The sequence below is a fragment of the Dunckerocampus dactyliophorus genome, chromosome 19 (assembly GCF_027744805.1).
Source record: "Dunckerocampus dactyliophorus isolate RoL2022-P2 chromosome 19, RoL_Ddac_1.1, whole genome shotgun sequence".
In the NCBI taxonomy this organism is placed as follows: domain Eukaryota; kingdom Metazoa; phylum Chordata; class Actinopteri; order Syngnathiformes; family Syngnathidae; genus Dunckerocampus; species Dunckerocampus dactyliophorus.
In genome coordinates, this window is record NC_072837.1 from 6,929,748 (window position 1) to 6,947,107 (window position 17,360).

At 41.9% G+C, this 17,360-nt stretch overlaps 1 protein-coding gene across 24 annotated transcripts in view; it reads left to right on the forward strand.

Moving 5' to 3' along the window:
• ptprk (protein tyrosine phosphatase receptor type K) overlaps positions 1-17,360 on the forward strand; it is a 99,285-nt gene that overhangs the window by 19,545 nt on the left and 62,380 nt on the right. For all 24 annotated transcript variants that reach the window (XM_054760850.1, XM_054760854.1, XM_054760853.1 and 21 more), the window contains one exon: positions 15,876-15,998. In XM_054760850.1, the coding sequence (XP_054616825.1) occupies positions 15,876-15,998 (123 nt within the window). The remainder of the gene's footprint in view (positions 1-15,875; positions 15,999-17,360) is intronic.

Genomic DNA, 17,360 nt, shown 5'->3' on the forward strand with positions numbered 1-17,360 from the left:
AACGACTTACCCCCCACTTGGTCTCCTAAGTCCAGTTCTGCTCAGATTTTTGTGATGAATGTAGTTCCGTTTAGTTGCTGGGGACAGTTAAGTAAAGAGTTTGGCTTCTCAAACAATATGCGTTCAAAAGATGAATACATTTGCATACAAATGCCTTCTCAAAAAATCTGACCCCACAAAATGCTCTGCTTTATATTTATGTGACAAAGACACTCGCATCTACTTCAACGGCGGAGCACCGCGGCCATCTTGTTTACATATGTGTTCCACAGCGGAATAAGATGCGAGTGTCTTTGTCACATACACAAGAATGCACAGGCGACAGTGCGCAGGAATACGGCGGGAGATCAATATAACGTTGTTTTAGTTATGTTTTTATTATTAATCTTTGAAGGCCGTCATTGCAGCACACCTGCCATTGTGAGCCGTGAAGCACTCTGCTGTGAACGCTGCACCGATCAGAGACAAGGAGCAGTGTTAAAATTGCAGCAAAAAGCATGCAGAAATTACAAGAGAAAATGCATCTTCGGCCCTGTATCACTGTTCCTCTCTCGCACAATGTGTCTGGCACAATGCTCCGCTAACACGGGTGCATGGAAACGGCCTGTTGGTTTTCATGTATAATCCTCTAGACCCTGAATGTAAGATGACCTGTCTTTTTCAGCCTGTTTTTGGGGGGAAAAATACAATTTTTATGTACAGTGTGAGTCAATACAGTTGGTTGATGAGAGAGGTTTAAGGGGTTTAGTACTGGTTAGTGAACCCTGTATGCTGCTTAATAAGTAAGGTAAGATTCAGGACAGTGTATTCTCACAAGAAGACTGGCATGTTTATATTGGACATTTACTCTCTCCGAGTCCACTCGGCGCACACAGTCACACTGCCTCAGGCCAACACTCAGACATGCGCATACACATCCACACTCACATTGCCCACGGCTACATATTCTCAGTCCAAGGAAGCTGCTTTTTGCTCTTCAAGTTGTTTGTTCGAGTGGGTTTTTCCTCTCTCTACGCCCTTGGCATACCATCACAAACATACACATATATTCAGAGAGATATGTGCATACGGACATGCACATCTTGGCCTGGCTGTATCGGCTTTAAGTCTTGTGGGCATGGCACAACAACACACAAACACACACGCACCCATATATATTTTCTTGTTACATCTTTTCCAACTGCAGCTCCATGCATCATAGGGTGATCAAGCTTTAACGGCCAGATTCATCCTATAAAAGGTGGGTATATGTTGGCAAACTGCATCTACTGTACATCATATTCCAAGGAAAGTGTGAGGATTCCGGATTCCAGGACTCGGGGGAAATTAGTAGAAAATCATCAGTGTTTCTTTGTGTCATTGTTTCCCAGTAGGAAGAAAGGAGCGGACATTTAAAGCAGGTGATCACTCGCCTCCTGTCTTTCTCTCGCTGTCTCTCTGCCGTTCTAACTCGCTCTCTCAGTGTCCCGCAAAGCATCCTGTCCACTTGGATTACTTACATTAACATGAGCAAGAAAAAGGCCGGACTCTCGATTTGGCTGAGTGTGCACTTCAGTGAAGAGAGCTCGACCTTTTTTTATATCTCCTGTATTCTGCCCTGGCACACGTCAACAACCTAACAGAGCAGGGATTGTTGTTGTCGTTGTGTAACGTATGCCACAGTTTACAGTGGAATCTGCCTCTCCGTCATGGTAGATGAATCAAAGAATATGAGGACTGAGGTTGATTATGATTATCAAGGAAGAGATGAATGATCAGGAGGCGTAGCCGTGGAAGGAATCATGGACATATATTAATAGATTGGGTTATGACAATGCGGCCAGTCTGCACTTGTTTTCCATTATCAAGGTCCCCAACAGTTCGCAGAGCAAACACAAACAGCGGTAATTACTTGGCACGTAATTCGGCTTGGACGTGCCACAATGGGGCTGGGGGCTTGTGAATGTATCTGTACAAAAAGATGGGCCTCATGTATGTGTGTCAGAGACAATGCCAGGAAAGACAGTGCTGTGGGAAAGTTTTGAAAGCATGAAGAGGGACACAAGCAGCGTTTTCTGTATCGAAATATGAAGCAGTTTTGCAATGGTTCGTAGTTTCTACAACATTGTAGTCAACTGGGAGAACCAAGGGAATGCATTGGATTCATTGTTGACACGCTGCAGTGCACAACACATGTTTTGTGTGTTTGTAACAGTACATTAACATGGGTCAAAATGGTTTCTCTATAAACTTTTGAAGAAGTTATGTCATTTTTTCCCCTGTAGATACAATGCCATTTAAACGGAGGCGAAGGGTATCATTTTAACTGATCTTATTAATTGGACTTGATTGATTATGGTACAATTTAGGAGGCTGTCCGGTGGTCAGCAGTGACCCAGCGGTCATTTCTGACCTTGCATTTCTAATTGCAGTTTTTTTTGTACATGATACAAAATGGGACAGAACCTCAGGGAACCACTTGCGTGTAGCCACTTTGGCGTAGCATGTTCAGTGTCTGTGTCAAGGACTTAAGGAGCTGGAATGGGTGTGTACATGCTCCAGTGATGCCCTCCTCTACATGCCCTTGTATAATATAAAAAGGGCTCCTGGCAGAGTCTATGTTTGTGAAGGAATAGGGACACAGGGTCTGATGTCCTGGGGCAGTAGGCCACCAAATCACTGCTTGCACTCCCCATGAAATGGACACATCGGGATCATGGCAGACGCCCCTAAATCGAATATTTTCACTGCCTTTGGTTTGTTTTTAAAGTTGCCAATCACTCAGCAAGTGATGAATATTGCAGCTCTTTAATTCTAATTAGCGTTCACAAAGTTTTTACGGCACCATTTGTATGAAGCCGCCACGGAGCCATTTGTGCATTGCTATCCTCAAATCAATGGTGTGGTTCCTCTGTGAAGGTCAGGAAACTTTTTGCTCACAGGAGACAATGTTCGGCTGTCAGTTGAGGTACAAGTGATGGCGATATCTGTTCAGCACTGGCGAGATATAAATACGCATGCCTAACCGAGGGACCGGCATCATTGTTTACAGCAAGGCCACTATACAGTACACAGAATCACATTTTCTCACTTGGTTTCCATGGTGCTTTTTCTCTTTGCAACGCTTGCATGTGGAACAACATTCCGACTCTCAGCCCCTATCTCCCTCATTAGAGAGGCTGATAATAAAATAATCTAGAGTGTTAATCTAATTTGGAAAAGCAACACTAACATCACAATGAATAACCGTATTGCAAATAGAAGTGCAGCGGTTTAATTAGCAAAGTTGAAATGGTTATTCTTCTCTAATGGGATTTGGACGCCATTATTTAACCACAAGACTTAAATTGTTCCACACAGGAGAGGCATGTTGATTTTAAAGAGTACTGTATTTCTTCACATAGTGGCATGGGGTGTGGTTTTACTCAACTACAGAAGGTACCAGGTGTTCCGAGGAGGCCACTCTCTGAGGATATTCTGTATGTTTGTTTTTTTTCATGATACAAAGACGAAACAGAAACACTAAAGAAAGTAAGTACTTTATGGTTCATAGTGACAACATGGTGTAGCATGTTGTTAGCATGTCTACCTCATAAAAGGAAGGTTCTGGGTTTGAATCTTAGCTTTGTGTTGAGTTTGCATGTCTGCCTTTTGCTTGCGTAGGTTTCTTCCGATTTCCTCCCACAGTCCAAGGGCAAGGGGCACGGGGACCTTCACTGCCAGTGTTGTTCTGCCCCCCGGCTCATGTTTAGTCTGTGCTATGTCAGAAGACAGACAATAGGATCTCAATAAAGACTCCAATTGAGTTTGAGCCTTTACTTTGAAAACTGAACATACAGAAATAACGCATGTAAAATATGACTTACAGTATAAGATACAAAATTGTGACTCTGTGACATTCAACATGAACAAAATACAATAAAACAGCTGCTCTCGCTCATTGCTATTTTACGTGAAAAAGCCCATATACATGGTAGCAATTAGCATTAGCTATTTGCATGGCAATTTCAAACACCTCTTTAATATTCAAAATAAGCCAAAATAAGCATACATTCAGCCAAACATTTTCCACGGCTCAAAAAGAGACAGGGCTGGCACATTTTACGTCCCAATGGTAGCTAATTTCTGACTACAGAGCGGGAAAAAAAATCTGTTCCCTAGGGGGGCTTGGCAGAAAATAATTGAGAACCACTGGTTCTCGAATATGCAGTGATTAAAAAAATTTAAACTAGCAACTATCCACTAATTCATCTGACCATTTATATCTGTCTACTGGCCTCAGTAAGGGCAGGCTGAGACAAAAAAACAGAACGGACTCAGTTAACAATACTGTCTGGTGTGTGTGTCTGTGCCTGAGGCAATGCTGTGTAACCTGAATTTGAGTTAGAAACCGGTTCAACTCATCCTAAGAGCCTTTGGATTTCACAATGCACACACGCAAAGCCACTCCCACTGTCGTTAACGCACCCTTACCTGACTCACTACCCAGCGAGTCATGCATTCAAATGCTGACGCTTAATTATATCAAGGTCAATTCATGTGATTTGCCAAGACTGCTTCTCTCCTGAATGACAGCCGCCTTTAATTACCTTTAATTTTCCTCATATTCCTACAAGGACACAAGTACCAAATAAACAGCTGTGGTCTTGCTACATTTTTTTTTCTCCAATACTACGTACACACAGTCATGCGCACACACAATCAGTCGTGTACAGTAATTCCCCGTTGTAAAATGTAATAGTAGCTGTCCTCAGGCCAGTTACAGCTATTGTAAAGAGACTACAACTCCCAATACTCATTTAGCACATATACACTTACACGCACACACACACTGTAGGGAAGGGGTAGTCAAGGTCTTTGTATTTCTTTTAACCCTTTTTCCCGAGTGTCTCTCAGTCCATGTCTCTCCTGTTTCAGTATTTCTCCACCACACTTTCAAGGTGGGCCTCCTTCCAATTATGTGTCAGACTGTGGCCAGGTGAAAGAGATGGAACAGAAAGTCATAGCATTCACATTCTCATTTCTACGCCCCGGTTAGTGTATTTTTTTGGTTTATGTTGAAAATTTACACAAAGATTTTTGCCTCGGTTAGTGTGTACTTCCTGGTTAGTGTACAATATGACACTTGCTTGTCATGTTATTAATACATTGCGTGAATCCGACTGTGTTCGTAAGGTATTTTTTATCACAAAACATCTCTGCGGTCATGGAAACCAAAACCGGAAGTCATTGTCCTTCAGCTTTGTCGAACGTCTGACGTCCTCAGCGGCTAACAGTTACGCCACAAGCCTCTGCATTTCTTTTGGGTCACAGCTATAAAATAACTCACAACGGAGCCAAGGAAAGTTGCAAGTGCCAGCGTTTTGATAAAGAAGGTGGAAAAAACACTGCAAAGCAAAACACGAAGGTGGTATCAGAGTGGATGACGCTGCCACATCGCCATCTTTGTCAGCGGTCACGTCTCAAATCAAGGTAAACGGGACGTTAAATGTTCATTTATCCTTTTTATTTGGCATTTATATGCATCTTGAATTGTTTTCTGCATCTAAAACTATTAAAATTTTTAACATTTTGGGTCTCCAGTACGGATTAATTGGATGCACATTATTTCTTAGGGGAAAAATGGATTGGTTCGAGTATGTTTCTGTTTGAGTTGGACCTACTGGAATGGATTAATGATAATCATGTGCATAGAATATGAAAAACACCTTAAGACAAAAGCGTGTATTAATCTGTTACCTTGGCCAATAGCCACAATTTGACTTCGTTGGTAGCATTTTATGAAGTATGGCTTCTCAAAACTAAGTTTATATTGAGTATATTTTCATAAGCAGTAACTTGTTTTTTCAAGTGGGTATGTTTTTATGTTGTTGTGTACCTTTTTTAGAAACAGGGTTGCCCCACTTGGGGAAATCCAATTGGATTTTTATTTGCCAGCGCTTTTTAAACCCCTGCCAGGCCATCTATCTGACAGCCTGACAGAAATTGTCGTTATTATGTGTTTAACTCAGAAGACCCTGGTGAGATGCTTCATGTCTGGACTGCTTGAATCTTTGTTATTCCCTCTTGTATTTGTTTTCTTTGTTTGAGTCTCTGAGGTTTCCATCACTTGTGTTTGCTGGTCTTTTTCTGTGCTCTGAGTGAAAAGTACATTTCCACCAGGATTCTAAATGCTATCGCGAGCTATCTTTTGTTGTACGACAGAACTGTGTCACAAACACAGATGAAAGCACTCACCTGACACTATATCTTTCATCTTTGGGATATATATATATATTATTTAATTTTTATAGGTCTCAGATGTCCAACAAACATTTCCCAAATTTTTATTTTTGGTGCAGTTACCTCTTTTAAGTTGGATGTTGTACTTGTTATGATTTTATGTGTACTGTTTTCTCCTGCCTCTGCTACTGTCCTCTCACTGTCAGTGTAAGTGCTGTTTCAGGTTGTTCTTTGTATGTCTGTCCAGAGAACTGCTTTAGGCTGGACAGGCGGAACAACAGAAATGCTTCTGCTGCACAACCACAGGATAGACTAAATCCCACCCGCCAGCCGTTCAGTCAGTAAATCAGTCAGCTTTTGAACTGACTTGCCGGTCAATTGGAGAGGTCAGCTCGCCAATTCAGCGTGACACCGGTCTCCACAACCTGCTAGGCTAGCTGCTTCAGATTGAACCGCCTTAAAGCTCATGGGTTATATTTTTCCCCTGATAAGATTCTACCTCACCGCACCTTTCTCCTAACTTACCTCCACTTACCCCCCCATCCCGCAATTTTCCCCTTTCAGCGGCCATTTATACCGACTTACATTGTATTTCAATTTCAGTGTGTTCCTGTCTGTGGGGGTTGGTGTTTAATGTGTGTTTGTTTTGCTCTTATCTCATCCACACCAGACCTGCTTTTCAGTCCAAAACCTCAGCTCTAGCCCAATTGGCTTAGAGACCAACTGCATCCTGTTTGCTCAGTGATTGGCCTATTCGAATCTTCTACAATGGATGAAGCATTATTTCATCATATTGGTGAGCCATTAGGGAGCATGCAGAAAGGTTTGGTGTCCGAGGTTTGAGAAGATAGATGCTTATCACGTAAATGTGCGGTATGTGACAGGAGCCAGCAATCTACCACAAGCTGACATTGAGGTTTGACAATTTGAACGGTCCACATCGGGTTGATGCTTTCACGGTCCTCAATCTCTGTGACTAATTACAAGGATAATTTTGCTATGAGTTTTAGTCACTGTTACAGATGCACGTCAAAGTGATTAGTCAGGATAAATGATTGTTTCCTGATTTATTTTTTTTTTCAGTTTGACTTGACACAGCAAAAGCTAAAACGGGCCCAGAGTCGGTACTGAGTCAGCCATCCACATTTTGAGGTCAAGGGTGCGGTAAAGGGGAGGAGGAAAGTAGCCAGTTCAGACTTGTCGTTTGGGGATTTAGCTACTAACTTACCAGCTGTGCTCTCAGGTCTGAGACGAGTGAGCGAGTGCCGCCAAAGAGCGTAATCATGGGTCCCCTGACTTGTTTTGAATCACACACGTTGACATAGCCTGTGATCCTGGAGAGATGGTTTATGGACTCGTCGTTGAGTGATGTCATCTGCTGTCTCTTGCAGTTTCAGCTCTCTCTGGCACAGTGGCAAATGCTTGGCAAAACACTCAGATTTCACAATGCCCTCCTGAATTTTACGGTGAGATGTTGAAGCAGCAATTCTAGTTCCAACATGTATACCACGCTGATTAAGTGAGCAAGATGGATCACATTTCCTGAGAATGGGTGAAATCTGACTCCCTCTGGACTTTCGGGTGAACTCACTCATGGATACTAAAGCACTAAGTGGGATGGGAGATAACCCTCACTACCCACAATCTTTTTTGCACTCTTTTGCACCGACGTTACAGAGGTGTTGCATTCCCACATTGAAATGGCCGAGTAACAGAGGCTTTTGTCAACGGCAAGCACACTCTCCATCCTCCACTTCCTGTCTCGAGTCCCCTGCCTTATCTGCCTGCTTGTCGGTCAAACAGCCGGCATTTGAAGTGGCTTAAATGTCAGCATGAAAAGGAAAGAAAAGTGCCAGCGAGAGGTGACTCGTAGCTGAAAGTGTCACTATCGTAGTTGTCCACCACTGCTAGTTGTGCTTTTAAGATATATAAAGACACAATTTATATACTATGACTAATACAGGTAGTACAAACGAGTTCTATTCTTTTGACGTGCTGTAATTTATAGTTAAAAAAAGTAACACTTTAGTCACTGACACTGTACACAGAACGCACAAAGGACATAAAATAAAGTGATAAACACTAAACACAAGAAGTGAATGAGTAAAACAGAACAAAACACTAACCTGCTTACTGTCGCTTTCATAGGAGCAGATCCTATAACGTGCTCAAGGATACTGTAGCGACCTGGCAGTTGTGTAGTATTAAAGAGTTTTGTGATTTTTGACTCTCTGAGGCCGTGAACATGACAGGTGTGGTCATGGATGGCTGCATGCAGAGGGGACAGTTGAGTTTGCTGATGTTGTTTTTGCAGTAAAGTGAATGTGTCGAGTCTCCTCGTCATCCTTACGTCAGGCAAGGTGTTATAAGACGATGTTTATGCTTAATGATGTTCGCGACAGTGGTAGTGTCGTGTTTGTAACCACGAAACGTCACGTAACAGAGAACACAGTAAACTGAGGAGCACCTGTAGACTGCAAAAGAAATCCCCAAAGAGGGTTTACCTTTGGCTGTTAAAGTAATTCAGAATGTTTAAAGATGCGACCATATTCAATTGAACCAGAATGCAATTCAATGAAATGCAGACATCCATCACGGGCTAAAAATTCAAATTCAGTTGGATCAGCACAAACTTGTACACTTAACAGATGCCGTCACGATTTCTGAATGGTTGAGTGGCAGATTGAATGCAATATGGAATTATGTTAACAAGAAGAACTTAGTTTGGTAGAACCACTTGAGGTGTACTGTAAGATGTCCGGTGGGTTACATTGTTGTTTTCTTGTGACTGTCTATTCTGATTATGGTTGATTTTTTTTCTTTTTTTTTTGTCCCCCCCATAAAAACTTAGCCATACAACCCACCCATCCTGTCTGAGTCAAACACAGGGGTTGTTCATAATTAAAAACAAAAATCTCATTTCAGTCCAATTGTTGCCCATTTTTGTTCTCAACATCAAACATCAATTTGCTTTTTTGATATTTGTGTATCTTTAGTCAGAAGTCAGACAAAGTAGCTGCAATTTGTGGTAGTCACATCAAACACAAAAAACATGATTGATACATTGTTTTCATTTGTAAAAGTGGACTAACTGCCAGTAATTTGAAGTTACTGTGCATCCTGATAAAAGCCTGAAAACGGTTATGTTTGAGAGGCCATCATAGAGCAATCTTAGGATGTTTGTCTTAGCTGTTTTCCAATAAAGGGTTTAAATCTTTTGCACTCCATACGGAGCCAAACATTTTGCTCAATGAGGCCCATTGTGGTGTCTAGTGATGACTCCGCTCCGCTCTGTTTTAATTATTGTGATGATGGGTCATTAGTAACTCGCTTTTTGTTTGCAGAACACGTATTTGGTACATGTCCTACATTCACATCTTTCGCCTCACAGACATTTCCATAAAATTTTGTCTGACAATTTAAACGCTCAAAATGCCGACTATTTTCTGACAAAAGCATTTTAAAGGATGGCGACTCGGGGTATATTGTAGATTTTGTTGTGAATAAAATGGCAACATGCGGTGAAGGAGGTCATGGCTACCCTGAATAGAGCACCAGTCACGTTTTCAGCCGTTTATTGCAAATGATGGAGAGCTTCCAAATTGCTAGAGTTTGAATTGGTGTTGAAGAATGGCATAAACCCTAAGAGAGGAGCGGCGCGAGAGGTGAGGATTGGCAGGGATGGAAGGACAGGCTCGGTACTTAAGGAAAAACACACGTTGCTCTTTCACATTCAATGCAAACTCCTGAATCAGCGAAATACACACTCATACACTTGTGTGCGCACACACACACACACACACACACACACACTCACACACACAAACCTCAGATTCAATTACAGCATTGTGAGATGAAGGAGAAATTCTTCAGCCTTCAGCACTTCCAATTAAACTCCAGCTCTGAGTGTGTTCATGTGTCTGTGTGTTTCAGTGCAAGTCGTGTGTACAAGTATTTGTGTGTGTGGTTGGTCCTGTATATGGTTACCAGGCGAGGTGTGTGTGTGTATATGGGGTCCGGGCTTTGATGGCATTGTGCTGCAAGGGCCACCGAAGCGTGACAGAAAGGAGAGAGAGGGTGTCTGTGAGTGCGAGTGGGAGTGTGTCAGCTTCTCTGATGTCACCTTGTATCATTTCAGGTTAATTTCACCTATTCTCAGACATGGGGAGATAACAAAAAAAAGTAAAGATGACACAGAGTAAATAAGGCAACTTTATTAGTGTCCCTTGCAGTCAGCATAGATTGCAAAACAAAGACGCACACAAGCAAACAAAAGCAAGTCACTACTGTGGAAATTCACATCAAGAATGCTTTTCTCTTGACTTCAGGGTCGTGGCTCATGCACCACCACTTAGGAATGTAGACCGATATCTTCCGGTATTGGCCTAAAAATTAGATGTGGCTTATCGTTTTTTTCTGCCGATTTATGATATTTGTGTGCTTGCAATGACGTTGTGCGCCACACAGCAACACACTCACTAGCTTAGCATGTTCACGGTGGTCTGGAATTATTTCCAAGTTTAGCCTTCGGAATGTAAATTTAAAATACATTTTCAAAGACTGTATATTGCACCTCACCGCACAATATCACACTTCATCGATCAACGGAGGCGTGCTGAATGAGCCCAGTTAATGGTTTCACTGATGACTTCAGACTTTACACTTAAGTTGGTTGGTGAGGTTGGTTGTATTAAACTCCCCCGGTTGGACTGCTTGTATCGGAGTGCCAATATCAGAGATTTTAGAGGCAGGCCGATATAATCTGTTTTTTTTTTTAGCTGATATTGGACTGCTATTCGGTATTATCGGACCGGGACACCCCTAATTTTTGTTAATGTTACTGTACACCACATAGGTAGAGGCTAATTAGAATACCCCTCTTGCACAACCTTCCATACAGTCTTTCAACCAACCTACCTTTTATAAACCTTACCTTTGGCTACTGGATCATTGTGATCCAAGCTTAGATGTGACTTATTAACATTGTCCAAGCTTTTCTGGAGTCTCCCTTGGAAGTAACCAAAATCTGAACAGTGAAGCATTTACGTTCGACTGTTTGGGGGTGGGGTCATTGCAAATAACCGCAAAAATTTGGAGTGACAGGGACAAATGTGTCTGCTGCCTTTCAACAAGGTTTATGCCAACGCTACATTCTATCCTTTGTCACTCTGGTGTGCAATTATGTGTGTGTGTGTGTGTGTGATGCCCCCTCTGCCCTTGAGCCTTTATCAAATTCCTCTAATTATTTTATTATGCAAATGAGTCACCATTATTCCATTAGCAAGGCAGCCAATCACAGAAGCTGATTAGAAAGTGATTAGCAGGGCAGTCATGTTTCTCACTCTGTGTCCTTGTGAATGGAGTAGAGGGGGGGCCATAATGACCCATCTGGACACGAGCTTGTGCGTATACTGCATATACCTATATGATTTTTTTAAAACTACTACATTAAGCTATGCGCACAAGCATTTTAAATACACGTATTTGGATTTGCATATATATACACGCACTGCACAGTGAGGTTGCTGTTATATGCCTTTATCATAGTACTATATCTTTAAATTTCAGTGTTTAGTTTCACCCTTACTGTCTACAGCTGTTCTCAGCGAATTAGTCGGATAATTGTCCATAAGCGGCATCAGGTGGCAGGCAGACAAGGTTAACGTCTACATGGTGACTATAATGGACTTACAAGCCCTTGTAAAGTTTAAGTTGGTGGGAATTTAGCAGACCCCCAAACATCTGGTACTTCACTTTACCTTCTTGTGTAACAATTTGACATGCTAGATACTCTTTATGTAGTATGATACAGGAGGCAGAACCTCACCTGTCACCTCACCTGGGGGGGGGGGGGTAATAGCATAAAATAAATATTATTTGGCCATTGAACTGTTGTAAATGTTTCTGTTTTGTTTATTCTGTATGATCCCAATCGTTTTTATCATTTTCATAAGTAGTGTGACATCAGAGTTCTTGCTAATTGGACAATAAAATACATAGAAATATCATATGCTGAGGCGCTGCAGTACTCCATCCCACCATAAAGGGGCGGGGGAATGCGGGAGGTGGAAGGTGCTTGTCGCTGCCGTCCTTCCATAGAGAAGAAAAGCAGATTCACCAGATCAGAAATTTTAATATTTGTGATTTTAGAAATACAGGATTTGTATGTTCTCTATATGCGGCGTTATGGATTATCTTAACTTTTTTGACAGTACATTTAGCGAATTATTATTATTATTATTATTATTATTATTATTATTATTACTTTTATAATTATTACCCCATATCTCGACACAATAAGTTAGATATGGTAATACCAGAGAACAGTAATGAGTATGGAGTGATTTTTGATTTACGATCCCCAGAAATGTATTTTCAGTCACCCTTTTAATATTCACACCGTACTTCATATACGAATAAAAAGTAGGACCACAAATATTTTTCACTTTATAAAACAAATAGGAGAGTAAGAAGTATTTGAAAACAAAGTTTTCAACGACAGTAACTGGTTCTCTTTTTTGTTTCTTATTATACTCTTAATCAGCAACGTCTCCGCATGTCACATGCTAGATACAAGTAAGTGTGTGACAACATAAGCAGACCCTTGAGAACTACGTTGCTTTGTATTGAACTACAATCACTGGCGACATAATTTGCACATGCACAATATTGGTCAAAATGTCTGCCTTTTAAAGAGATAAAGCTTACTGTATGTTCCCAAATAGTGGAGCCTACGGTAGTACATAACATTGTGAAGCTGTAACTAATAAACATCCGTCACTTAACATACACAAGGTGTGTAATGTCTACAGACACTTGCTGTTGCTACGGATTTCTCATGACACGAAGCATGGTGTGCACACTTTGCTGTTTCCACTCATGCAGGGAACTACCAAACAGTAAGATGTAAAGTGACACACACACTGTGGGGGACAAAAAATCAAGTCCTTTCCACACACACGCACATACACACATATCAGCGGAATTAAGTTCCAAGTTCAAATTCGATAAAATGTGCGTTGTCGGAGCCGCACTGCATGCCCTCTGCACGTCACGTGCGGAGGTAACCCGCTGTGACAAAAACTTAAAAGAATTGAATGGAACTGAACGGAATTGCACGGAGAGAGGCTGGTTTTCAGAAGAACGCCAAAAGGAATGTGGTCCGATGCATCTCTGAGGCTGTGAGTCACAGCCAGCCATACAGCCAGCAGCCGAAATCAGTCACTTAGTTTGACGTTAACTTGCTTCTCCTGCGGCAGCGGCTGTCTCCTCTTGGTATCCCACTGTAGCTCCAGCTCAGATCAGTGGGGGATCTCAAGGCCTGTCGTTTTGCTCTCCATCACGACCGCTGCGGCTCGCTCTAGGACACAGGTAGCTGCAGCTCTAACCGAATACTTAGAGATTTATGTTGCTGGAAGTGCTTTGTCGTGGCTTGCTTTAAGATACATGGATCACATTTTGCTTGTGGTTTGGGGTATTGGAAGAAGACCGTTGTTGTTGTTGTTGTTGTTGGAATACATCTTTGTTACTAAAGTATTCAGATTGTGAACAAGACAAGCCACATTTCCACAAAGAAGTTCAGTTCGCCACAATATAGTTTGGATCATCCATCCATTTTCTATACCGCTTGTCCTCACTAGGGTCACAGGTGTGCTGGAGCCTATCCCAGCTGTCTTTGGGTGAGGAGCGTGCACACCATGCGTCATTGGTCGCCAGCCAATTGCAGGGCACACATAGACAGCCATTCAGACTCGCATTCATAAGAGTCGCCAATTATCCTAACATGCACACTTCTGAAATGTGGGAGGAAGCTGGAGAACATGCAAACTCCACACAGAGATACGAACCCACGATGTCCTGACTGTGAAGCCAAAATGCTAACACTAGGCCACCATGCGGCCCGGTTTGGATCATAACCCCTGTTTAAATTCAAGAAAATGAATGCAATACCGTGCAGTGAATGCAGTGCACTGACTTTACTCAAAAACTAACACTGCTTTCTCAACTTCTGGAACTACTGGGAGAAAACGATTACTTTGTCTTGTACCTGGACAACGGACGTCTTTCTCCACAAGCGTGGCTACATGTACCACTCTGAGTGGCACCCAAACAAAGCGCGACTAAAAAGGGGGACAATTCAGATCAGATATTTTGCAAACGTTTACAATGCAGTCATAAATATTTACAAGAGGTGTCAAGAGACCAGTTGACAAGACGACACATGAGATTGCGCCCACAAGAACAAGATGAGATTTTAACTTTACTTTTAAGAAAAGTACAATGAAAAAATATCCCTCCATCCATTTTCTATGCCGCTTATCCTCACCAGGGTGGCGGGTATGCTGGAGCCTATCCCAGCTGACTTTGGGCAAGAGGCGGGGTACACCCTGGACCAGTCGATCGCAGGGCACCAATGACTAAATATATAAAATAAAAACATTTTTAAAAAATGACAATACATTGCAATCTACTAATATCGTTTCTACATTACACTCTTCTGCACTCTGTGCATATGATACCGGCCCAGCCTGTACCCACCAAGACGAAGAGACTGTATGACTGACAAAAGGGCTCACTCTGTTCATGCCGTTGTTCTACATAACAATTTATTTGTTATTGTCACAGGCCTGGTGCCCACAAAGCATTTTTTTTCTGGACGAGAACGCTTGTCACGCTTTAATCTCGCGAGATCTTGCTACACGCCCGGTGTTTACCATATTGTACCCAGCTGCAGCGAACTGAACTGTTAGATGTGAGCATTCCAGACTTTTAAGTGTGCCTCGGCCTTTACATGAAACTGTGCCAACACAATCAGATCATTTGCATGATTATTTTTCCCAACCGTTTTTTAATCTTGTGGAGAACAATGGCTCATTATCATCTGCAGAGCTAAAGTTATTACCCATTTAATCAATCATCAGCTGTCATGTTCGCTCGCTTGGTTTGATGAAACCAGCTTTCGAATGACAGCATTTTGGGATGAAGGGGTGATTCCTTATATTGGTATAGGGATGTAGTGCCACTGTCTTTGATATTATTTATAGAGGGCTAAATAGATTTGTTCATATTGCTTTTGCTTGCCAAGACAAGCCTCATCTCGTCCCAGCTGACAATTAGAGACTTGCATCAGATGGTCCTGGGCTTTTCTTTGCCATGTTATTAGCACAAACCATGCCTAGCTGTGGGGTCAATGAATCAGATGGCTAGCAGTAATCGCCATGCTAAATTCCTACCAGCAACATTGCCGGTACAAGCCACATATCATCGCGAGTTGATTGCTTCTGCTGGCCACCAGGGACAGGCGGCGTCTCTCTGTATTAGTGCGACTTCCTGTTAGGGCGGGGCCTGTGGCGGCCAGCTCACACATGCGTGCCCAGAGGTGGTGGTGATGGGCTCAGATGATCAGCTGAAGGCTGCTGACGGTTGAGTCAGGGGTGATTGTGTCTAACCTTGATGGATGACTGTTGGAACTTGGACTCCTGGTGCTTTATTTATCAGTTCCAACACACGCACAACAAAAATAACAGATGTATTAAAAGTGCAATACCAGAAATGTTCAGTCTAGTCAATGTCATCATAACCTGCTTCATTTATATTATGCCAACCGTGACATTGGCATTATGCTTTCTTTTTAAAGTGAGGTCAACCAAGCTTGTTTCCATTCCTTGTTGCAGGAAGCTGTATGTTTGATGAAGGCTTCTCTCAGTGTGATTACCAACAAGATCCCTATGATGACTTTGACTGGACACACATCAATACCCAGGAAGTGCCATACGTGTCCCCCTACTTGCCCAAAGGTGAGCGATTGTACTCGATGTATTTTAGATGTATTTTGTCAACTTCTCTCTTTTAAGCCACAGTATAGGAAGGTAAGTAAACTGGTCTTAACCTTTTCAAGGGTAACTATCACTGAGAATAGGGATGGGCAAAATAAATTACCTGTTATTTTGCGATAACGATATATATCATGATATATTCATTGACATATAAATTATAGTAGAACTATTTCTAAACAGGTTGCAGGCTACAAAGGCTCCTTCTTTGGATGCTGACGTATGCAATAACGTTTTGCAACCTTTGCGGTTCTCGGAGGCGTTCGCTCACAGCGTAGTTGCTCTGTGTAACTGTTGTATTATTCTCTTTCGAGACGCTTATTAATCTACTGTACAGTCATCCCTCGCCACATCGCTTTTCGAACATCGCTCCCTCACTCTATGGTGGTTCTTAAAAAAAAAAAAAGAATTAATTTATAAATAATCGCTGTTTTGTGGTTGACAATGGCCTATTTTTACTCAGACAACATTGAAAGACAAGTCATGTAGTATTCTGGTCACTAGGTGGCAGTAATGCTACACTGACGAGACGATACCTATTATATAATTACATTACCTTCACACTGCATGGAATCAGCCATGGCATGTCCGACGTGATAGACTGGGGAAAAAAAAAGTTCTCCTCCCATTCCATGTGGAAGTGTGGTACGTTTTTGGCTTCTTACTTTGCCTTACTATTTTGTGTAAGACAAAGTCAAGGTATGTAAAGGTGACTATAGGGGTGTTATATCATGCATACAGGGCTCTAATAATGGTAAAAACCATAATTAGAAAATCAAAGAGGTTTTCTATGAAATTTCCAAAAAAATGATTGTGTTTATTAACATTACATTCTACTTTGTAGAAATTCACTTATCACGACAAAGAAGGGACGACTGTACTTGCTAATTTCCTGTTCAAAGCTGGTTTCTTTCCGCTGTAACGCGAGGTAGACTTGTGTCAAAGGGTACTAAGCACTTTTTGTTTTTTTGGCAACGTTACATTCAAGCTAGCTTACCGGTTAGCATGGCTTCTCTGTCTTAGCATCGCTATTCCTCGTCTTCTTTGAGTAATAATGATACTGAGGATTAGTAACTAGATGGGCGGCTCCATATATACTTTAGTCATTGTAGCTACAGCTCCGCATTACATTGACGACGTGTTGCACTTTTTCGCTCAGTTTTGCAGGGCACGGCTAGGTTGCATCATCAACATGCATTACTGCAATAGAATTCAAATCTCTATCGTAGGCGAATTTTTATTGCGTATCATTTATATCGGCCACTCCTACAGTCAGGTGTGCAGAAGTGATTGTTAAATAGGCGCGTCTTGAAACAATTGTGACAC